The sequence below is a fragment of the Glycine soja genome, chromosome 15 (assembly GCF_004193775.1).
Source record: "Glycine soja cultivar W05 chromosome 15, ASM419377v2, whole genome shotgun sequence".
In the NCBI taxonomy this organism is placed as follows: Eukaryota; Viridiplantae; Streptophyta; class Magnoliopsida; order Fabales; family Fabaceae; genus Glycine; species Glycine soja.
This window is the reverse complement of record NC_041016.1, coordinates 46,244,043-46,269,228: the sequence shown is the minus strand read 5'-3', so window position 1 is coordinate 46,269,228 and position 25,186 is coordinate 46,244,043. Positions and strand designations below refer to the sequence as shown.

General features: G+C 33.2%; 1 protein-coding gene across 1 annotated transcript; it reads left to right on the top strand.

The window, feature by feature from the left end:
• The first annotated feature begins 22,375 nt into the window (after nt 1-22,375).
• Nucleotides 22,376-24,223, top strand: LOC114386478 (spermidine hydroxycinnamoyl transferase-like). Its single transcript, XM_028346496.1, has one exon. It carries the CDS (start codon nt 22,633-22,635, stop codon nt 24,010-24,012), a length of 1,380 nt encoding a protein of 459 aa, XP_028202297.1. The 5' UTR covers nt 22,376-22,632; the 3' UTR covers nt 24,013-24,223.
• Nucleotides 24,224-25,186: the final 963 nt, after the last annotated feature.

The following is a 25,186-nucleotide window of genomic DNA, read 5'->3' as shown; positions in this document are numbered from 1 at the left end:
GAAGAGGAGTTTCAAGAAAGAATTTACCAGAATTGTTTTGGGAGGCAATAGGGTAATGAGTTGTTGCTAAGACAAAAGTCAAGAACTGTTTAGAGAGTAACATAAAATTATTCCATACAATGGTGCATTGGAGAAAAAGGTAATATACACACTAGTGCAAAGATGGGATTTTAGAGTAGCTTTTTAAAATGATTATAAATGCACCATTCTAGAATAAAATGCAATGACATTTTTGAAAATAAAGACTTTGTTTTTAGAACGGTTGTAGGGAAACCATTCTTAATATCTTCACACATAACAAAACTCTAAAAGTACATATTTGCACTTTGCTCTTACTCCCTTCTCCCTCGTGTGCTCTACTCTCACAGTGTCTCCCTCATCGCTCTTACACTCCTTTTTTTTGCCCACTGTTATTCTTCCACCAAATTGTTGTCACTTCGACTGTCTTCCTTGCACTCCATCCCTTAGCGCATTGGGAAATCCTAGAAGAGAAAATAAGGAAAAATAAATTTTACCGACTTGTTCAAACTTTTATTGTATCATTTTCTATTCTATGTTTTATGGATTGGAAATGCATGCTAATTGTGTTTTTATTTTTTAAAAATTTTGTAGGAACTCCAAGAAATCATGGACTCAATTTTGGAAGTGGAAATTAAAACGAGCAAAAAATACAACCATGAAGGTCCAAACAAAATAAGCTACCTACCTGATGTCATTATTGGTCGCATTCTCTTCTTTCTACCAAATAAAGATGCAGTTTGTACTAGTATTTTATCCAAAAGATGGATGTAGCTCTTGATATTCATCACCAAGCTAGAGTTTGAGGATGGAGACACATTCTGCCGCAAAATTAGGATAAGGAAAGCCTCTTTTTACCGACTTGTTCAAACTTTTATTGTATCGTTGTTTAGACTATGTTTTATGGATTGGAAATGCATGCTAATTGTGTTTTTATTTTTTAAAACTTTTGTAGCAACTCAAAGAAATCATGGATTCAATTGGGGGAGTGGAAACTAAAAAGAGCAAAAAATCCAATTACGAAGGTCCAAACAAAATCTGCTACGTACCTACTTTTATTATTGGTCACAATGTCTCCTTTCTACCAACTAATGAAGCAGTTTGTACCAGTGTTTTATCCAAGAGATGGATATACCTCTTGACATTCATCACCAAGCTAGAGTTTGAGGATGGAGACACATTCTGCCGCAAAATTACGATCAGGAAAGCTTCCTTTTATAACTTTATGGATAAAGTATTACTTCGTCTGAAGAGTTCAATCATCCAAAATTTCTCTCTTTTTCTTACAAAGAGTTATTAGAATCACCGTGTTGATAAGAAGATATTTAACATTATAAATCAGAGAGTAAATAAACATTTTATCATTTCAATAAGAACACAAGATATCTCCACACATTCCCTTCAGAATTCCCCGTTCTTAGAGAAATTGAAACTAAAAATGTATGATTTTCTTGCCATAGTTAACATTCCCACCTTTGTTTGTCTTTCATCCTTTACTATCCTCAAGTCATCCACAATCACCCTTCTGATGACAATCAAAATCTCACCATGAATTGAACTTCCTAGTTCTTAGAGTGAGACAATAGTGAGTACATGATGAGATTTTGAGTGTCAAAGACAAACATGATTGTGGACAAATTGAGTTCAATGAGGGATGAGAGACAAAGAGAGGTGGGGATGTTAACTCTAGCAGGAAAATCATACATTTTCACCAATTTCTCTAAGAATTGGGAATTCCAAAGAGATTGTGTGGCAATGTCTTGTGAAGTCATTGAAATGATATAAATTTTTTTGATATTCCATATCCAATTTATAATATTATATATCCACTTATCAACACGACGATTATTATAACTCTCTGTAAGATAAAGAGAGAAACTTTTGATGATTTAACTCTCGTCAGGTGAAGTAATACTTTATCCACAAAGTTATAAAAGAGGGTTTCCCATATCCTAATTTTTTGGCTGAATTTGTCTGTATGCTCAAACTCTAGCTTTGTGATGAATGTCCAGAGGTATATTCATCTCTTGGATAAAACACTAGTACTAATTGCTTCTTTAGTTGGTAGAAAGAAGAGAATGTGACCAATAATAACATCGGGTAGATCGCTGATTTTGTTTGGACCTTCATAATTGAAATTTTTACTCTTTTTAATTTCACCTCCCCAAATTGAGTATATGATTGCTTGGAGTTCAGACAAAAGGTTAAAAAATAAAAACACAATTAGCATGCATTGCCAAGCCATAAAACAAAATCTAAAAATTGATTTTATCAAAGTTTGAATTGGTAAGAGTAAGTTGATACGTAAGACCTGCAGTGGATCCATTTATTAGTCAAGGGGGTACCAATGCACCCCTTCCCTTTTAAAGAATCAGATGTAAATATCTACCATGTGTATATTTGAACCCCTATCTTTAATTTTTCTACTCTTTTTGCGATAATAATTATTCATTTTTATTTTTTCAATAGATTGTCTACCTTGACTTGGGATTCTATCTGCCAATGCATAAGATACCCCATCATTCTAAGGACATTTTCTTGTGGCCAAATTTTAAAGGAAAAACTAAATCTCAAGTAATGGATAACAGAGGCACAAATAATGGAAAACCAATCGTCAAAATGTCCAAAATAATCAGCAATTGAAATTTAAAAAAATGAGACCCAAAATCTCATGAGTGAAGAACATACCATGGGGAGGTGGTTGGTAGAAATTTGCTATTGGGTGGAACCTTTGACACATCAGAAGAGACTACACAGAAACTCACGAACACTACCAAAACCTAAGGCACCATAGAGATAGAGAGAGAAAGAGTGAGAGAGAGAGAGAGAGAGAGAGAGAGAGAAAGAGAGAGAGAAAGTGAGTGAGTGAGTGATTGAGAGAGAGAGGGGGTTTGATCCTATTGAGTGAGAGGAGTGAATGAAAAATGTCAATATAAAGAGGTCAATGATGGCTACAATCAGAAAGAGATGTAACTAATTAACATAAATTAAATTTTATTTTAATTACATAAAACAGTGAGGCTTGACTAGTTTGTATGACTTTTTTTGCAAAATAAGAAAAAGATGTTTTTGATTAGTAAAAGAAGTAAATTTTATTTTAACTAAATAAAACAATCTGGTGTGACTAGAATCACTTCATGAAAGTCAAGGTCAAACTTATCAGTGTCACCATTTAACATGGTTTTTATTGTCTACTTGATATGGAATATTTATTTTGACGATCAACTGAACCGTCAATGGTGAAAATAGTCAGTCTTAAGTCAATAATATATTTTAGAACAATCTATTTTTTGTATTTAGTTTTAAAAGTATTTCAATATATGATTTTAGCATTTTACTTATCCATATAAATTGAAGAAAGTGTTAGGATTTTTTTTTATAATAATTCATACATCTTGTTCAACCAGCTGACCTAGGTCCCTTAACTTTAGCATTTTACATTTTATCTGTGTAAGATTTTATTTCAATTTTTTTTATTGTTTTTGTTGACTTCCACCAACACAAAAGATGTTAATAATGATGTCATCATGAAAGGAATATTATAAATAATACCTGGGTATGCATATGAATACTAATTAATGGTTTTGAATTTGAATTAATATTAGATATGCAATTGTGTAATTAAATATGCAAAAAGAAATATGTGTCACACATAATAGTTGTGTGCAGCTCGAATAAGATTCCTTTCAATGAAAAATTAATGTAGTTTGAAAAAAAAATCATATAAAGAAGATCTCATTCAATAAATTAAGTATTTAATTGCTTGCACTATTTTTTTAATGTAACTTTTAGAAATGCATGAATACAATCTTTCCCCCTTATATATTATTAATTTAATTATAATATCATGTATCTAGACCCAACATTCAATCAAATGTTTCTATTTAATAGGCACACAACTTTTTGTGTCTGTGCTATACATGAAATTTTTTATATTGGATGTGGATCATAATTATTATTAAAATTATAATTTATATTTTTGTAGATATATTTTAAAATACATTTTGTAATTAAATATCATTGATGCAAGATAAGCAAATAATTATTTAAATATTCTATATTGACTATTTTTAATTGGATAAAATATATATTTTATGTTTAGTTAAAAATTTAATTCTTTAATTGAATTGATTTTATTTTATATATATATAATAATTTTTTCCTGTATAAATATTAACGCCTAATAAATTTGGATAAATGAATACATAATCGCCGATTAATGAAAAAACTGAAGTCAAATATTCATTAATGACATTATTAAACCCCATTATTCTTCTCATAATAACTAATAATAAATGTGTATTTAAAATCTACTTTCTATTAAATGTCTCACTAATTAATATATTCCATTTGGTCCTTAATGTAAGACACTATTGAGAGGAAGTGATGGTACTTCTATAAGGTTTTTTACAAAGATGGAGCATTTTTTTTCGTTATTTGCCCTTCTAAAAATACTATAAGTATCTATTTTTTATTTAAGTGATGCATAATGTTCTTAGACTTTATTGCTTTTACATCACCGAAAATAAGCTAATGACTACTAACATGAGTAAAATTGCTATATTAATAAAAAAAATTAAAACCCCATAAAACCAACTAATTTATTACCTATTTTTATTAATTGGTCCATATAATTTTGTTACAAATGTCTTATCCTAATGTATTAAATAAATAAAAAATAACATAATTCGAAACAAGTTATCCAAAAAGTCCTTATTTTGGAAAGAAAAAGTGTGTCAAACCTTTCGTACTTTATATACCATCCATTTCATATTATATGACATATAAGATTTTGACACATGTATTAAGAAATGAAATTATTATCTTAAATTTCATAAAAACAAATACTACATTTTGACACATGTAGTGTAAAATTGCACTATAGTTGTTGCTTATAAATAGTACTAAAGTAGTATAATGCAACTTCCTAATAAATCTTTTATCTAATCTCTAATTAATCATCTAATAACAACTATTTTCATGAAGGTATTTCACAGGAAAAAAATAATTAATGCTTCATTAGATTTGTAAAATGGTAACTAATTTAGAACATTTTTTTGTGTAAAAAGAGTCATATAATATGAAACGGAAGAATGTTATAACAGGTCAAGGGAAACTAAACTTCAATAAATGAATACATAATAATTCTTGGCATGTTTGATATGTACATATTTGGGTAAACGACATAAAATAGGAAAAACAAACAAAACATGGTAGACCTATTTCACTTTCTTCCCTAAAATAATCATCATATGAAAATTCAATAATAGCAAAAGAGAAATCTTTCTTCGATGAGAATAACTTTTATTTTTAATTAATCATCAATTCTCCTAACCAATGGTTGGTAAGGTAGAAACAAGTTTGATGAGTCTGGCTCCAATACTATAGTTGTCTATACCTTATTCTAGTATAAAAGAAAAAAAATTACTAATCAAATTAATAATTTAAATTATATTTGAACAATTGAACTTGGATTTTCAATATTGATTAATTAAAACTATTGACATTGTGTAATAATTAGGTGTTTCTTATTTGTTTTTGCGTTTAGAAAATAATTAATTCTCATAATTTTTTTATTAGAAAGCACATGTTATAATGTAAAGTTACAGTTAAATTGTAATAAAAAAAATACATTTAAATTATGCTTAAAAATTTAAAGTTAATTTTTAAAATCAATTCAATTGAATTTTACAACAATCATATCCCTTAAAAATTTAGTGAACTACATTTGGGTAATGTAAAAAATTTCAATTTTCATTATGCATAAATAGTTATATAGAGCTATAAATGTTGGCAATAATATAATATATAATGCATTCTTGGTGTGAGGTTTGGCAATAATTTGTTGTCTTATACAAAACATATATATGAGACAAACCAACATCTCTAATGGTGCCACCCAAAGGGCAAAAATGGGATGACACTTCCTATTATGCAACTTCATTGTTGACATTGACAATTTATAAGAATTTAAGGTGGTATTTTAGATGGCGCCTCTTCCAAAAGGCAAAAGACCACGAGGAAGTGCCATCTTTGATGGTGGGTCCTCTTGCCTACATAGAACAAGAAACCCTTTCAAGTAACACCAAATTATAAATTAAGTAATACCAATAAATATCTTGTAAATGATATATAATGTCAAGCATTGATCAATGCATTATTTTTAAATTCTTAAAGAGTATCTTGTCCATTCCTTGCAAATTGTTGTAATTTTCTCTAATTCCAATGGTGTTCCATCACTAAGTCTGCAACATGTAATATAAACACAAGTTAATCACATTGAATAATGAAAAGTGTAATTACTAAAAATGTCAAAGTAAACAAGTACATTTTATAATTAAAATTTTAATATTGAAACTTGTTAAAGTAAACTAGTATATCATGTTCCATTTATTCTTCAAACCCCCCATGAATATGGTACACATCCCATGCATGACATAATATTCGAATTTGTTGGGGGGTTGAAAAAACAAAGTCAAATAGTCTTCTTGGCAATATCCATACTCGAGTTTATTTGTATTAGGTTACAAGTAAATCTTTAAATATAGTATAATAGCCACACTCATAGCCTCTGGATTGAATATGACTCTAAATGCAATATGAAATATAGTTAATCTCATAATTACAAAGTTACAAAATATACCCAATAAGATTGAAGCATTGATTAAATGACTTACCTTTATGTCAATCCAGTAGGTGCAATTAAATTTTTACTCTAGGGGGGATTACCATGGAATATGTTAAATTCCTTCATAGCACTAGTTAAAAGAAATATGCATGTATATTATAAGATCAAAATATCCATGTGTATCCATACTAAGAATATAGTAATAGTGTTACAAATTGAAACTTAACTTGTTAGCTGGGAATTCGATGTTAATTTCAAGCATCTTATGCAAGGAACAATGATGTGGTCAAGGTGGGTGCTGAAGAAGTTTGAGATGCTAATGCTCAAGTTTCTTTTCCCACTTTAGAGGTTTAGTGTATGGAGAAAGCCCTCAACACCTTCATTTCATAGCCGAGAAATCTTGTGAAGCCTATTTCGCACGAGGTATTTACTTAAGTTATATTTATTTGTATAAAGAAATTCTTATATATATTGACAAAAACTCTTTACGAACATTAACTTATGTTATTTATTAACTAAATAAGATTCATAAACATGACCAAAGAAACATGTTGAATTTGTTCATAGGTTGAATCCCATTGGTGATCCCTTAGCTGATTTGTCTAAGAATTTGCTTGACCTTCAGACAAAGCCTTTTCAAGTGTCATGGGATGCAACTACATTTGGGGTTCACAATGATTATTTTCCCTTATTCTTAGAGTTAAGTGTTGTAAGTGAAATAATCTCAAGCCAACAATGTTTGAACATCTCTATATTATTGTTGTGGACATTGTAAGTATATTTTATTAGAAGGTTTTATTAACTAATTACTTATAATATAATTAACAATTTCCATTTGTTCAAACACAAATTGGTTTCTGAATGAGTTGTCAATAAACTTGGGTCATAGTTTTGTGTGTGGATTCCTAGAGTCTCAATCCAAACACAATGCAAATGATAGATGTGATGAATCTCAACTTTAAATTCAAAATGGTTGAAGGGATCACAAAGAGAGATCAACTTACGAGCTTACTTGAATCCGTCAGTAAAAGTCAACTAATGCATTTAAATAATGTTTGCATGATCACTAATTATTATTCTCCTATGTAAGGGCATTTGGCAACACCTTATTATCCAACCTGAATTCTCAATTAATGTGATGCTTGGTATTCAACTTTTATTTATCAGAATTTTTTTCATGCTAAGTTTGGGGAGAAAGAACTATACAAATAAGTTACATCATTTTATGTAAAGCTAGAACAGTGTGCCCATGCAAAAAAGAGAAAGAGAGAGAATAAAAGGGAGGGAGTGGAGTGGGGTGGGGGGTGGGGGAATCAATGGGCCCTTACTGCACAGAATGCTGACATATGTAAGTGTAAAATGGTGGCTGGACAGATTTTATATTACTATCAATTACCTTCCTTGATAAGGACTTATGTGATTCTGGTTTCATTTTATGTAATTTAAGTGTACCACAAGTATTGGGTGCAGTATTATTGCATCTTCATTGACTGATGGAAATGTATCTAGTAAAAGAATTCAAATAGAAAATTAAATATAGCTTTCTTTCATTTTATTTGGTCATTTACCTCGGCTAATTCTCTTTGTAATCTCTGCAAAATGTTCTTTCTTTCAGATTCATGGTGAAACAGAATTGGTAACATCATCAAAACGCCCAGTTCCATAAAGGCTCTTACTCTTGATATTGATTGATTACTCAATGAGAAATGAGTAGGATGCACTAGTAGTTTACTAATTAGTAATTACCAAAAAATATAACAATACTTGTTAGATTATATGGAAAAATATTTACCCATGTCACATATCATGGAAGGTTCTGTTTGTGATGTTTCATTTCTTATATCTTGCAGTGTGTGGTACTGCTGCTTTACAAGATTTATGGGAGGCTGGAATCATCATATTCCACCGCCACACCCAACTCCGTGGTTTTTTTTCAGTACTAGAAACAATTTTGTTTGAGGTAGATAAAAATAACGTAGATGACAAAGTGCTTCTTTGAGTATTTAACACAAAAACAATTTTGTTCTGAGTTTAGATAGAAATTATATAGATAACAATGTGTTTCTTTGAGTATTTAAATTTGAGACATCTTTATTAAACTGAATCAATCTCTTATATTTTCTTTTTCTCCTTTTGTGAAGCATCAAGAGAAACAATCTCTTTGTTCTTTTCAGAACCAATGGTCTAGTGTTCTTTGGTATAGTCTCAAGAGCCATGACTCTAGAAGTGTTATCAACAGGGGTTGCCGGGAACTACAATGGTGCCTTACAAGTGGTACATATTTTATTTGTTAAAGTTGTTTAACATACTATGGAGTTATGCTAAAGAAGCAAATGAACCATTTTTTTCCGCGCATATAGATGACAGCAGAACTACAACTACCCACACCACTTGTGCCAACTCGTGAGAGTTATTTTGTAAGGTATTGTAAGCAACATGCAGATGGGACTTGGGCTGTTGTGAATGTTTCTTTGGATAATTTGCGCCCAAGTCCTTCAGCCAGATGTAGAAGAAGGCCTTCTGGCTGCCTAATTCAAGAAATGACAAATGCCTATTCAAAGGTACGAGACACTAGTATAATAAGAATTTAATACTTGTATACTGCCAAGAGTAAAATTATCATCTAATTATAAATTATCTAGTATGATAAATTGTAATTAGATAACATTTTCAGTACTTGTATACTTGTAATTACTGATAGAGGTGTTCACAATCCGAAAAAAAATTTTAACTTATGATAAATTATAAATTATCTAATATGATAAAATTATAAATTATCTAATATTATTATTTTGTTCTTTTATATAAATTTTAACTTATGATAACAAGTGAGTTTGTTTAATCTTAAAAAAATAATTTTAAATAAACACATTTTTTTAATAAAGAAATAAAATTTCGTTATTATAAGGAAAAAAAACTGTAGCATTCCTTAAAGTCTTTGATGGTGAGAATTTTGTATCTTAAAATTAACTTTTTTATTCTTCTTACTATGATATAAATAGTGATAACAAACCAAGAAGGGAGAAAAAGCATGATGAAGCTGGCTGAAAGAATGGTGATAAGCTTTTGTGCTGGAGTGAGTGCTTCCACTGCTCACACATGGACAACACTCTCAGGGACAGGTGCTAATGATGTAAGGGTTATGACTTGAAAGAGTGTGGATGACCCTGGAAGACTCCCTGGCATTGTTCTCAGTGCTGCCACTTCTTTTTGGCTTCCTGTTCCTCCTAAATGAGTCTTTGACTTCCTCCGTGACGAAAACTCTAGGAATGAGGTATGTGCAAAAATTCCAAAAAGCTAAGTTTAATAATGTTTTAGTGTGAATTATTGTGTGTTCATAGACCCATTATTAATTAATAGACAACCTCATTTGGTATTCTTGCTTACTTGGTGGATTTATTATTATGATTTGACTTGCCTATAGTTGCTGAAATCTATTATGTTACTAAGTTGCCTGATCATGTCTTTGTTGCATTGCTCTCCAAGTTCATTTTGTTTGGCTTTATAACACACATGGATTTTCAGTGTTGCATAATTTTTCATTTTGATGAAATGCATTTTAGATGCGTGTTTAACGATTGTCCTTTTTTTTTGTTTCCTGTAGGTGCTTTGGTTTTACCCATTATACGTGTTTAGCATAGTTCTTAGCACAATTTGGCAATTAGCATATTTTGCTTTACACTACTAAAATAGAAGCCAATTGTAGGCATCATTTAATTTTTTCATTGCATGATGAAAGATATATTCACATTATTTCAAGGGATAAAATTAATAACTATTTTAATTTGTGTTGGGATATATTCTTGGAAAAAGTTGAATTTTTTATTCATTCATGAGGAATGGGTATGGAAGAAAATGTCTTTTAATTTTTTTTTTAAAAAAATACATTCTCAAATGGCTTTTAACTTTTTCTTCGTGTTTTAACATGGTCATCCTCATATATTCTTTGTCGCAGGACCTTACAAGCTTCTCCATCAGATCAATGTTCTGTGTAGCTTCTGAGAAAGGTGAACTTTGAACTACTGAGACTTGCTTCTTCATGATATCTCTAGTCAGATATTTTTTTTTTGAATTAGAACTATACACTGAGAAGTTAGTTACACTAAAGCTAACCAAATAAAAACTAACTTTTTTACAGCAACATAGAACATACTGAGAATGTCTTTTTTATTTAACAAAAGAAAAAAAATTGCCCTGTTTGTTGTTCTTGATTTGGGAGTTACTGCATGTTTGTTTGAATTTGTTCCCCTGTTTGTTGTTCCTGATTTGGGAGTCTAAACCATTTTACTCTTGCTTCTGTGTCATTTTTCAATTTGGAAGTGCTTTTCAAGATGGAGAAGATGGAGACGAGGATGAAAATGCACAAGAGGAGGATGAAGAAGATATTAGTCATGATGATTATAATCAGGTTCCACTATAACCTCTACTTTAATGTGTTAATTTTGCCATTCTAGGACTCGAGATGGTTCTTTCTCATTCTCATCTTTATGATGTAGTAATAATACATTTTATTCTCAAAAACTTACCCAGCAAAATTTTCAAATTGAAGTTAAAGAAGCTATAAACTAAACCTTCCAGGTATATGGTTTACTGTGTCTAAATGAAAACCATTTTGTTGAAATATGTCAAGGGTTGAGCATGACCTTTAAAATTTTAAATTTTAAAAGAGATATACTGAAAACACCTTTAATTTTTAAGTTGATAATGGAGGCAAGTTTCTTAGCTGTGGCAGTATAGCATCTTGATCTTTCCCCCTTCTTTATAGAGAAATTAAGTGTCTCTCGTTAACATATATAACCTTGGCAAATTGGGCTTTGTGATTGTTCAAGATCCACCAGACCCAACTGATGATTCATTAGCTATCCACAATTGTACTGCCCCTTCTGACCCGAAACCAAAATATAAAACTGAAAAAGATAAAAAGAGTAGGTTTGGAGAAGAAAATTAGTTTGTTTTGTTTTGTTAGGTTTCTTTGAAATTTTAAGTGGATTCCATATCAAACTTGGCACTTAGATGACGAAAATTGTGATGTTTGGTTTATCTTGCTCTTGCTATGAGATTTGTTAGGTTTCTTTTAAATTGCAGAAGTGAATTTTATATTAAACGTTCCATTTGCTTAAATGTTGCAAACACATATTGCACTTTCTTCCTTTGACAATAGGTGGTGGTAAAATTGGATTTTTTTTAAGTTGCTTAATTTGATGATGCTGGTTTTGGTTTATAATTCCCTGGCACACTAACCTCCTTTTTTTCTTGGATTTTGCATGTTGAAATGCTGACCCAATTGGGTTCTCTTGCTTGAATTATGAGTACTTCATTTCTTTCATAAGGGCACTTAGATCCTTATATGTGTATTTCTTTTGATGGTTTTTGAAAATACCTTTTTTCATAACATGAATGTGCAGGTAGCAAGTGCCATGACCACTTTTGTGTGGATGAAGATGAGGCTGGAGACTACATTACAAGCCCACTTTTGTAAGTATATAATCTTTCTAAATTTTAACATGATTTGTCATATTTTTCTTTCTGAGTATATTAAGTAAATGTCACACAGCCTTGAATGACTCAATTACCCTAAATGAACTTCAATTTCTTTTTCCCTTTTAGGCATGCAATGCTACAGAAGTTGTCAGGAATTACATTCAAACTGTATTCGTTTTAAAGTGAAACTTTTACCATTTATATTTATTTAAATATTTAATTATAAATACTGATTTTCATATTATATAATAATATTTATTGATTATTAGCAATATTGAAAATATAAAAATGATCATTAATTAATCAATTTTTAATTGCAGGTTATTAAATATTTAACATCGTTTCTTAACTGAGCACCGATGTCGGAAAGCGCTATTTTACATCGTTTCTTATGATAACACTGATGTAGAAGGTCTAACTTCTACATCATTTCTTAACTGAGCCCCGATGTCGAAAAGTGTTATTTTACATCGTTTCTTATGATAACACTAATATAGAAGGTCTAATTTCTACATCGTTTCTTAACTGAGCATCGATGTGGAAAAGCGCTATTTAACAACGTTTTCTTTGATAACACCGATGTAGAAGGTCTAACTTCTACATCGTTTCTTAACTGACCAACGATGTGGAAAAATGCTATTTTATATCATTTTCTATGATAACACTGATGTAGAAGGGCTAACTTCTACATCTGTTGGTACATTAGGCCCGATGTAGAAAATGTTGACTTTCTACAATGATGGTTGGAGGACCGATGTTGAAACTTTTAACTTTCAACAATATCCTATTCAACATCGATTGACCACCGATGTTAAATGTTGATTTCCACCAATGTTGAAACTTCCTTTTCTAGTAGTGATTCCAGTAGCTCCCATGCCCATCTCTTCTATAAATATAGTTTGTATCACTTGTTACATATCTCATTATTTTATTTATAAATACAATAACAGATTACTTCTATCCTCTCTCCTTTGCTTTGAACTTTATGACCTTTGACCTCTCCAAGTTTGATGGGGCACCAATCCTTTATTACATATATATGCATCTCAAAAGAGATAAACTAAGACATTAAAAAGTCCATATGTGCTAAATGCAAAATCTAGATCCTATTTATCTCTAAATACCATGATGTACAGGAAAACTAGCCTAGCTACCTCCAACACGGCTCCGATTACCGCTTGTTATCATTCATGTTATTTCCTTCCAAAAACTCACCTAAGATTTGCTCTAGATCTTCAGCAGTGTATTTGAAGCACAAGGATCTCAGTTATAATTTATATAGCTAAATAATAGCTCGTACCAAAACCACAAGACAAGGCCAACAAATTAACCCTTGAGGTGTTGAAGGAGTGAATTGGTAACTAGACAAAACTGTCAGAAAATTTATTTACTTTATTTGCGAAGGAGGAAAAGACATTAGTTCACATCCATGGATACTTTCCCATAAAGTAAAGATAAATTGATTAGAATACACTACACACTCTCAAAGATACACTACACCCATTTTCTTTTGATAGAAAAGATAAATAGAATGGCTCTGACTAAACGATCATTGTAAATACACAATTTTTTTCTTCCAGAAAAAGTAGGATGCTAAATGAGAAAATTTGTATGAGACTTATTTTGGCCCCTTAAACAAAAGGAACCACCCTTCCATTCATTCATGCACTTAGAACTTTTATGAATCACAATGTAATACTAGAGTAAGAAGCCAAACAAGGGTCAAACAAGCAACTATACAAGCTAGAAGGAAGAGTCTAGTATCAACATTCAACCTCGCGAAGCCACACTTCGAAAATTGTTTTTAAAATTTAAACCAAAGCACAGGCTCAATTAATTATATCATGATAGAAGCATCAATGGGACCATCTCTGTTCTTTTCTGAAAACAAACTTGCATCATCCATACATAGCAAATGGAAGACTACAACTTCCTCTAACACACTTAACCTTTTTGACGAGAACTTCTACCTTATCTCTAATTTCAACAAAAAAAAACAATTATTTGATTTTATATTTATATGAACTCTCTAATTTTTTCTTCTCTGGATATTATACAAGGTGTGATTTACTATAAAAGGTGTGATTCCAAGCCATAAATATAAATTTCAGTAGTTTTTTAAAACACAAGTATGTTCAATGATTTGATTAGTGTCGGCACTTTATTATTTTAAAGATGATTAAGCTAATTAAAATTGAAAAGAACAAACTTCTAAAATGGTTCCCCAATGATTACAATGTTATTACTTTATTCTTCTAAAGTTTTTGTCACCAAGTTAGTCCCTTAAAGATCTAAATTGTCATCACATTTGTTCTTATGAAGGACAAAAGTGATTACCCCAAATGAAAAATTTAGTAACAAGAATGTATATTTTGATAGACAAATTGGTGACAAAAGCATTTTAAAAACCATCAGAAGACTAAGATGGTAACATCAAATGTTTGGAGGATCATTTTAGGATTTTCTCCATTTCAAACAATATAATGGTCAAATAAAGAAGATCAAGCTAGCCGAATTCTTAATGCCTTTTTTTATCTCTTTTTCCCTGGTACATTCACAATTCAAAGGATAGCATCATAATTCCAAAAAGTGAACAAAAATAATTTATGCAACAAAATTCATAAAGATCCACATCACATGAACCAATCATAACCATATGTTTTTCTTAATAATCGTCAGAACTAACAAAAAACTGAAGTAACATCCAAGAAAGCTGCAAGCCATATATATAGTAGACATATAAATCAATAGGAAACCACCTCTGCCCAAACATTTCTTTTGTATTGATTGGCATGTTGTTGCACAATCTTCCTATGCTGTTGTATCCAATCGTCCCCATACAAGTCCTTCTCTTCAAACCTAAAATAGAAGGGGATTAGGAGAACAATAAATTTTAACTAGTAGAGAATGTAGTAAACTTCACGTTTCAATGAAATTAAAACCACAACATTATTAGTTGTTGTATTTCAATCTTAGTTCAGGAGTTGTTGTTTCAGAAGTTCTGGTGTTTCAGAACTTGGTAGTTCAGAGGATGATAGTCCAGGTTCTGAGTGTTTCAAAACTTGGTAGTTGATCAGAATCTGAAGTTTGTTTTGTCCAGCTGTCATTTCGGTTAGTTAGTTAGAATGACAGCTGTAGGTTGTTAAAGTTTGTGGCCTATATATAGGGCCTTTGTAATCTACATTTAGTGTTGTGATCAATAAAATTTCTTCCTTCTTTAATTCAATTTCTCTTAAAACTTAGTAACAATTTTTCTCCATTAGCGTTCAAAACTCCAACAGAATTGGTATCAAGAGCCAGGTTCGCTTTCAAGAACCTCAAGAAAGTTGCAGAATCTGTGAAAGATGGCTACAACATTATCAAATAATGGTTTTCCAGCACACCTACCAATATTTGATGGGAAAAACTATGATCAATGGATCGCGAAGATGAAGGTAATATTCAGATTTCAAGATGTGGTTGAAATCGTGAATACTGGAGTTGCTGCATTACCCAGAAACCCAACTGATGATCAAAATGCTGCGCACAAAGAACAAAAGAAAAGGGATGGTAAAGCTTTGTTCATCATTCATCAATGTTTGGATGCAGACATTTTTGAGAAGATTGTGCATTGTGAAAATGCAAAAGAAGCTTGGGATACTTTGGCTAGGAACTATGGTGGAGATGAAAAGTTAAAGAAGGTACGATTGCAAGCTCTAAGAAGGCAATATGAATTGCTGCAGATGACTGAGGGTGAAACTGTTAATCAATACTTTGTGAGGTTAACAAGCTTAACTAATCAAATGGTGAGAAATGGTGAAAAAATCTCTGATTTGATGAAGATTGAGAAGGTGTTGAGAACACTAACTCCTAAGTTTGATCACATAGTAGTAGCTAAAGAAGAGTCAAAGAATCTTGATGAGTTGAAGATTGAAGAACTTCAAGCATCGCTAAAGGCTCATGAACTGAGATTAAATGAAAGAAGCAAGATCAAAGACAAGTCAAATGAAAGTGCAGCTGATCAAGCTCTGCAGGCTCAGCATCAGAAGAAAGGAAAGTATAAGAAAGGCAAAAGAAAGAATCAGAATTCAAAGAACTCAAATGAAGGAACAAGCAAAGGCCATGATCACAGTTCTCAAGAAGGAAATAAAGGTCAGAAGAAGAAGATCAACAAGAAAGATATTCAGTGTTATAATTGTCAGAAGTGGGGTCACTTTGCAGCTGAATGCAAATCTAAGAAGGTACCAAGAGAAGAATCTGATGAAGCTCAATTTGTTCATGACAATGAGGGTTACGATTCAGAAGGAGCTATGTTAATGGCAATCATCAAAGAAGAAGATGATGATGATCAATGGTATCTAGACACAGGTTGTTCAAACCACATGAGTGGGAAGAAAACCTGGTTTTGTGAGCTTGATGAGTCAGTCACAAGGAAGATTAGATTTGCTGATGACAGTGTGGTGAATGCTGAAGGCATAGGCAAGATCAAGATTCAGAGCAAAGATGGTAAAGACTCATTCATTTCTGATGTTCTTTATGTTCCAAATATGAAAAGTAATCTCATTAGTATTGGACAATTGCTTGAGAAGGGTTATACTGTGAGAATGGAAGACAAGATCTTGAGAATTTTTGACAATAAAATGAGAACAATTCTGAAAGTTCAAATGTCAAGACAAAGAACTTTCAAAATTGGAATCAATATTGTTGAAAATCAGTGCTTGTTGACAAAAGCTGGTAATGAGAACTGGTTATGGCACCAAAGATTTGGGCATTTGAATTTTGGAGATCTCAATAAGCTTCAGAAGAAGAAAATGGTAATTGGATTGCCTCAGATTACTGAACCTGACAAGGTGTGTGACAAGTGTTGTATTTCAAAGCAGTCAAGGAGTTCTTACAACACTGAGATTCCAACCAGAGCAACAAGAAAGCTGGAGACAATTCACTCTGATGTGTGTGGACCATTTGAAGTAAAATCAATGGGAGGTAATAACTATTTTGTATCATTCATAGATGAGTTTACTAGAAAATTATGGATATACTTGATAGTTAAGAAAAGTGAAGTCCTTGATGTCTTTAAGAAGTTTAGAATAATGGTTCAGAATGAAAGTGGTGAAGTAGTAAGCAAGCTTAGAACTGATGGTGGTGGAGAATACACATCTAATGAGTTCAGGTCATTTTGTGAATCAAATGGCATTAAGCATGAAGTGACTGCACCCTATACTCCACAACACAATGGTATTGCAGAGAGAAAGAATAGAACCATTGTGAATATGGTGAGAAGCATGATTAAAGAAAAGGGTTTACCAACCTATCTGTGGGGTGAAGCAACTGCTACTGCAGTTTATTTGTTGAACAGATGTCCAACCAAGAGATTAGAGTATGTTACACCTGAAGAAGCTTGGTCAGGAATCAAACCGTGTGTGAAGCATCTGAGAGTGTTTGGTTCATTGTGTTTTAGGCACATACCTGATCAATTGAGAAGGAAGCTAGATGACAAGGCTCAAGCAGTTGTCATGGTTGGTTATCACTCAACAGGTTCATACAAATTGTATGATCCTATAGAGAAGAAAATAATGTTCAGCAAAGATGTAAAGTTTGATGAAGCAAGTAGCTGGAATTGGGAAGGTAGCTCATCAAGGAAGAATAGTATGGTGTATCTCAATAATACTGAATCACCAATACAAGAGGTGAACACAAATCAAGGAGGTGCATCTGAAAGACCAACTAGAAATGTACAAGCTCCACAAAGGCTGAATGATTGTGTGAGGTTTCCAGATACTGCAGTGGCTGATGATGGTGAACTAATTCAACTAGCTATGTTAGCTGAATCTGAGCCAGTCAGTCTTGAACAAGCAATGAAGGAAGAGCATTGGAGGAATGCTATGTTAGATGAGTTACAGTCCATAGAAAAGAATGAAACATGGTCTTTGGTTAAGTTACCTACGAGCAAGAAGTGTATTGATGTGAAGTGGGTATACAAGACTAAATTGAAGCCAGATGGTCAAGTTGCAAAATATAAGGCTAGGCTTGTGGCAAGAGGTTTTCTGCAGAGACAAGGCCTAGATTATAATGAGGTTTTTGCCCCTGTAGCTAGAATGGAGACAATAAGATTGATTATTGCAATAGCTAGCTGGAAGAGTTGGAAGATGTTTCAACTAGATGTCAAATCAGCATTTTTGAATGGTGAGCTAGAAGAAGAAGTTTATGTGAGTCAGCCACCTGGATTTGAGATAAAGGGCAAGGAGGATTATGTGTACAGACTGAGGAAAGCTCTATATGGCCTTAAGCAGGCACCCAGAGCTTGGAATAAGAAAATTGACCAATTTCTTATCAGTCAAGGCTTTGAGAAATGCATCACAGAACATGGAATTTACTTTAGAAATTCTGATGACAACCAGAAGTTGATAGTATGTTTGTATGTTGATGATATGATTGTAACTGGAAGTGATACAATGGAAATTGAATGGTTTAAGGAAGCCATGATGAGAAAGTTTGAAATGTCAGATTTGGGTGTGTTATCATATTTTCTAGGAATAGAAATTGTGATGTCCACAGAAGGAGTGCTTATTCATCAGAAGAAGTATGCAAGAGACATATTGAAGAGGTTCAATATGAATAATAGCAAGCCTGTCACCACTCCAATTGATACTGGTACAAAGCTAATCAAGGAAGGCGTAGAAGAACCAGTGGATGCTACTTTGTTCAAGCAGATTGTAGGTTCACTGAGATATTTGTGCCACACTAGGCCTGATATTACTTATGGTGTTGGATTGATTAGTAGATTCATGGAAAAGCCCATGACTTCACACTTGGTAGCAGCTAAGAGGATACTAAGATATGTGAAGGGTACAGAGGGACTTGGTATTCTATATAGAACTGGAATTGACACACCAGATGCTGAACTATATGGATACTCAGACTCTGACTGGAGTGGAGATGTTAATGACAGAAAGAGTACTGCAGCTTATGTGTTTATGTATGGTAATGCACCATTCTCATGGTGTTCAAAGAAGCAGGCAGTGGTTGCATTATCATCGTGTGAAGCTGAGTACATAGCTGCTTCAATGGCAGCTTGTCAAGCTCAATGGTTATGCATGCTTATGCAGGAATTGGGTTTGAAGTCTGATGATAAGGTTAGAATTATGTTAGATAGCAAGTCTGCTATCGATTTGGCTAAGCATCCTGTAGCTCATGGTAGGAGCAAGCATATAGAGACCAGATATCATTTCTTGAGAGATCAAGTGAACAATGATAAGCTGGAGCTTCTGCACTGCAAGACTGAAGATCAACTTGCAGACATTCTGACTAAGGCTCTGAAGACGAGCACACTTGAAAACCTGAAGATGAAGTTAGAGATGAATTCGACAAGCTAAGATTGTAATAAGGAGGTGTATTAGTTGTTGTATTTCAATCTTAGTTCAGGAGTTGTTGTTTCAGAAGTTCTGGTGTTTCAGAACTTGGTAGTTCAGAGGATGATAGTCCAGGTTCTGAGTGTTTCAAAACTTGGTAGTTGATCAGAATCTGAAGTTTGTTTTGTCCAGCTGTCATTTCGGTTAGTTAGTTAGAATGACAGCTGTAGGTTGTTAAAGTTTGTGGCCTATATATAGGGCCTTTGTAATCTACATTTAGTGTTGTGATCAATAAAATTTCTTCCTTCTTTAATTCAATTTCTCTTAAAACTTAGTAACAAGTTTTCTCCATTAGCGTTCAAAACTCCAACAAACATGTGTATGAAATACCTCCAAACTGATATGATAATATAATGAACATTGTTCATGAGAAATAGATGGGTCCAAGCAGGGTCTCTATACTGCTTTGATTTCCCATCTAAATTGGTTTGAAGAGCTTGCAATATTCGCATTGTCACCGATGCTAGCTATGAAGAATCACCTTCACCTTCAATTCCTTGCAAAAGTTGGTGTAAGGTAGATCGATGGCTGCAAATATTTATTGAATTCTGGTATGGTTAAATATGTCGAGATCTCGAATAAATAGAGGCACAATTTACAAACATGAACAAAGGAGAAAGTACACAAGGTTTAAGCATTATCCTTGCACAAAGTGAGAGAAATTGAATGGTTGATAAGTAACTTCACCTAATTTAGAATTAATGCATGGGACTTCCCAATTTTTTCATTGAAACATCAATAGAATGGAAAATAAAATTTAGTTAGAAAGAGTTGGAATTTTCAAATTAGTACAATAGAATAATCAATAGGATGATTTGGTAAAGATCTGACAAATTTGAAGGCAACAAATTTGTAAAAGTAAAGGCAAGCTACAACACAACACCCTCACAATTGATCTTATTGGCATTGGGAAATCTGATGCAATATTTTGCAGCTCCCTAAAGCAGCAGATAATATGCTAACTACCATGGACTATAGCAAGAAAAAATAGACCAATATCAAACATATTAGCACGAAAATCATAAAGGGAATATAAAAACTAGTGTTATCAAGCTTACTTGTTTCGCATATATGACATCAGTGGACCCTCATTTAGAAGATCGTGATCCTCAAAAACAACATCCACAACATCAGTGGACTCTCATAAGCTGATATTGTTCCAGAAATGCCTCCTAGCCTCCCATCCCCAACAAAAGCTGCGTGAATACGGAATGGCCTAACAAAAAATATAAAGAACAAACATATTTAACCGAAAAATAAATAAATATGGCAACAATTCTTATTAAGAACAAGATTGCAACAACATAGACCTGTACAAGTAACATCGAAGCGAGCCAGAAGGTCCTGGACTGGCAACTTCACCAACAGTCTCTCCTTACTGGCCCCCCATTCCGCCACATCGTTGAGACATTCACCAAGAGTTTCCAGCACCGTCGAGTCCTTCGGGACCAAACCCTCCCTCTCTGTGGCCAAGAGTGGGGACACGGCCTCCTCCCACGCATACAATGTCTTACAAAGCATCTCCAAGGGGGGCCCAACTCCTTCCTCGTCGGCCAACAGATTTGATGCCATCACAATAGGGACACGTTGATGATGTGGTGGTAGGCGGAGAGTGGAATGTGGGGATTGCGGATGAGGGAGAGTTGGCAGAGCTTGTTGAAGATGAAGTGGGAGTCGAAGTGTCGGAGGGGAAGCCGGTTTGGAGGGGCTTGAGGGAAAGGAGGGAGCCTCTGCTTCTGACCATTCGCGGGATCAGGGAAGGATAGAAAATCGCTTAGGGTTTTTGCTAGTGAGAGAGACCATTGTTGAAGAACGTGAGTGGATGCGTGAAAGAGACACATGCCTTTTGAATAAGTGAAATGTGTTTTCGAAGACAATTTTTTACAACATCAATGTGTAATGCGTTTTCAAAAAGACGATTTTAAAAAAAAATCATTTTAAAAAAGTTATAATTATTTACAAAAATATCACCTTTTTTATAAGATGATTTTTGTATAACCATCGTAGATCCACCGTGATAAAAAATATTTGTTTTTGTAATATAAGTTTGCTCTATTTAATAAGTCTATCTTTAAAATATCTTTCATTTAATAATTGATGCAACTTATATTTAAATTCGGAGGAAATAATTCATATAGCTTTATCTTTGATTGTTAGTAGGGCCTACTTCAATTTAGTGAAGAGCTTTCAAATCCTCGTAAGGTGCCTTCATGTTTTATATTTAATCTTCAAGTGGTGAATTTTGAAGGTCTGAACGGTAAAGAGCATGAGCTGTGTTTCGCTAAATTTGCAATGGATCATGCTTAAGACTTGAAGGGGGTGAGTTTCAAATCAACCGCTTATCTTTTATTTCTAGATTATTTTATTTAATATTTATTTTGAAAAAAAAACAATTCTATTTGGTACGAAGAGTTTTTAAAGTTCTGCCTTTCTGTTGGTTGAAACAACAATTAAATAATTTAAAAATTAAAACAAAAGCGCAGCAGTCATTCGTGCAATGCATTTGTGCAAAATATGTCGTACCATTAGGCTTTTCCGAAAAAAAATTTGCCCTATATAACTCATTCCTGCGATTTGTGCATAACACCTTTTTTAGGAAAAAGCATTCTTGTTCTTCAAAAGCGTCCAAGAAGGCAAGTACTTAAAATCTCCTACTGATTAAGAAGTAATAGTAATAGAAAGGTAGTTTGAATCATATTTATGTCTCTAGACCCTCAAATTGAAAAATGGAACGCTGCAGACGTGATACCAAACTCTGGTAGAAAAATGAATATGATTAGCTAAAGAACAATACATTGCAAATACCTACATACCTAACACGGCCTAGTTGCTTTATCTGTAATTACAACATTTATTACACGTGCCCACCCACTGGCTTTTTACCAGCTGCACGTGCCCACCCACTGGCTTTTTAGTTACCATCTTCATCCAAAATGGCTGCTCAAAATTGAGTGTTTATATTTTGATAATAAAAAATTTCAAACACTTACCTCTCATTTCTTCTTTTCTCTTTCAAGGTATATACAACTCAAGAGTACCTAAGAAACATTTTTCCACACACACACACACAGAGATATATATCCTCAAGCACATTAATTCAAGCCTTCAAGCACAAAAATGGTAACCATTGTGGCTTCTTACAATGTCACTCCAAATCAACCAACTCCCAAGGATCCTTTATGGCTATCCGATAGTGACCTAATCGGCAACCTAGGTCACATATCCGTCATCTATATTTACAAAGCTAAACACAACACCGACACCATTGAGAGGTTGAGGAATTCGCTTAGCAAGATTTTGGTCTACTTCTATCCCGTAGCTGGCAGGTTGAACTTGACAAAAAGTGGTCGAATAGAAGTGGATTGTAATGCAAAAGGGGTGAGATTGCTTGAAGCTGAAACCACAAAAACATTTGGTGATTATGGAGATTTTTCACCCTCCGAGTCCACCGAGGAACTTGTTCCAAAAGTTGATAATACTCAACCCAGAGAGGAAATTCCCCTGCTGCTACTTCAATTAACAAGGTTCCTTGGTGGTGATGAAGGCCTTGCCATTGGAGTTACTTTCGCTCATCCTTTGATTGATGCCACCGGCCTCGTTCACTTCATCAATAGTTGGGCAAAGCTGGCTCGAGGAGAAGCACTAGAGCCTAATGAAATGCCTTTGCTCAATCGAACAATACTCAAATTCCAACACCAGCCATCATCCTCACAAGTCCTTGGTTCGAGTGAAACCGAGTTCGATCCACATAAGCAAGATCTCGAGAAGCCTATAGCACAAACACCGTTGGGAGTAGAGCGAAAGAAGGTAAGTGCTACAATCTTGAAACTCACATCAAGCCACCTGGAGAGGCTAAAGAAGAAGGCTAATGATCAACCTTCAAAAGAAGGGTCAAGACCTTATACCAGATTTGAAGTTGTTGCTGCTCATATATGGAGATGTGCATCCAAGGCTCGTGAATCTGGTGAGAACCACCCAACCCTAGTTACTTTTAGTGTTAATTTTCGCAATAGATTGAATCCTCCTCTCCCTCAGAATTATTTTGGGAATGCTCTGGCAAAAGTAGTGACACCCGAATGTTATGAGGGAGATATCATATCAAACCCATTAGGTTTTGCTGCTCAAAAGATAAGGGAAGCAGCTCAAATGGTTACGGATGAGTCTATAAGGTCACAACTACATGCTAGTTTAGGCCAAGGGCAACTGAATCACATAAGGGCTTTTTTCACGGGACATGCACACAGTATTAATATTCCTTTTGATGTGAATCATAGCATTTTCCTCACAAGCTGGATGAACATGCCAGTGTATGAATCAGATTTTGGTTGGGAAAAGCCTTTGCATTTTGGTATAGTAAGTCGGGCTCAAGTAGATAGGGCAACCATTCTTCCAAGCCCTGATGGGGATGGTGTTGTTATCACTATATTTTTCCAGACAGCACTTATGGAGCTTTTCTTAAAGTTCTTCTTCGAGGATATGGATAATATGGAGATATGAAATATCCTGTGTTTGGGATATGCTTTTGAACATTTCAAATTCTGTTTTGTTGTTTTTTAGAGTTGGTAATGTTAATATTTATTTTAAGAATAAAGGACATGATCTTGGTGATCTGTTATGTGAGTAAGGGAAATACTTGTTTTTATATATAGGAACCCTACGTTATGTAGTACCGCTAATAATTTCATGTCTAGACTGTTATTTAAATCTATGTTTACACAGTCAGGTAATTTCCTGTGTGGTATTTTCTTATTAGGGCAGTATTATAAAAGGAGATAGAGATGGATTACAATACAATAAAAAAAAAAAACAGAGAAGTGAGAGATATAAATAAAAGAAGTTAATATTAAATATAACTCGCAAAACTTTTATTTTTTTCAGAGTATCCTTTTCTTAAAAGAAAATAAATGCTCCTGAGAAAAGTTTCATCCTATTAAATTCATTTCTTTTGCATGATAATGAATATACATTAAGATAATTGCTCGTGTTGCTCGAGTTGCTCGAGTATTCCAGAGATGGGTCAGAACGTCAATAAAAAATAAGTGAGCATGTTCCTAGCTCGCCGCCCGTCTTCTGTTCATTGAATACGAACACGTCACTCACTCACAAAATACTCCACGTTCTCCCACTAACTGGCTTACAAAATGTCACTCACAGACAATCACTGATTTTTTATTAAACTTTCTCCCGTGAATTTAACACAAATGAAGTAGAAACAAAAGCATTTAATTTGAAAAGGGTTTTATTATTTTCTAATTTTTAAATTATTTAGGATTTTTATTTTTAGTCTTTAACTTATTCTTTTTTTTACTGATTTTAATTTCTTAACATGGACTAAAAGTACTGAAAAAAAAGAGACATTGACCTGTAAAAAAATTATAAACTAGAAATAAAAATCATAAAATGTTTAATTAAGGAAGTAAAAAGATTGTAAATCCTTCAAGAAAATAAAAAATAGATAAATGCGTGAATAAAAATATATGAAAAATAAAGTGAAAATAAAAAAATAGATCTTATATCAAAAGAAGCGACTGAGATAGCTAGAGCTGACAAGGATAAACGAGCCAAAACACATTGACCTAAATAATGTTATTGTTCATCCGTCAGGAATTTTGTAGAGTTTCAACTTTTGTGCCACAAAAGATGTGCGATCAAGATAACAATGGAAGAAAAT

Coding starts and splice junctions, on each gene's coding strand:
- LOC114386478 (XM_028346496.1), top strand. CDS start 22,633: ATGGTAACCATTGTGGCTTCTTACAATGTCACTCCAAATCAACCAACT.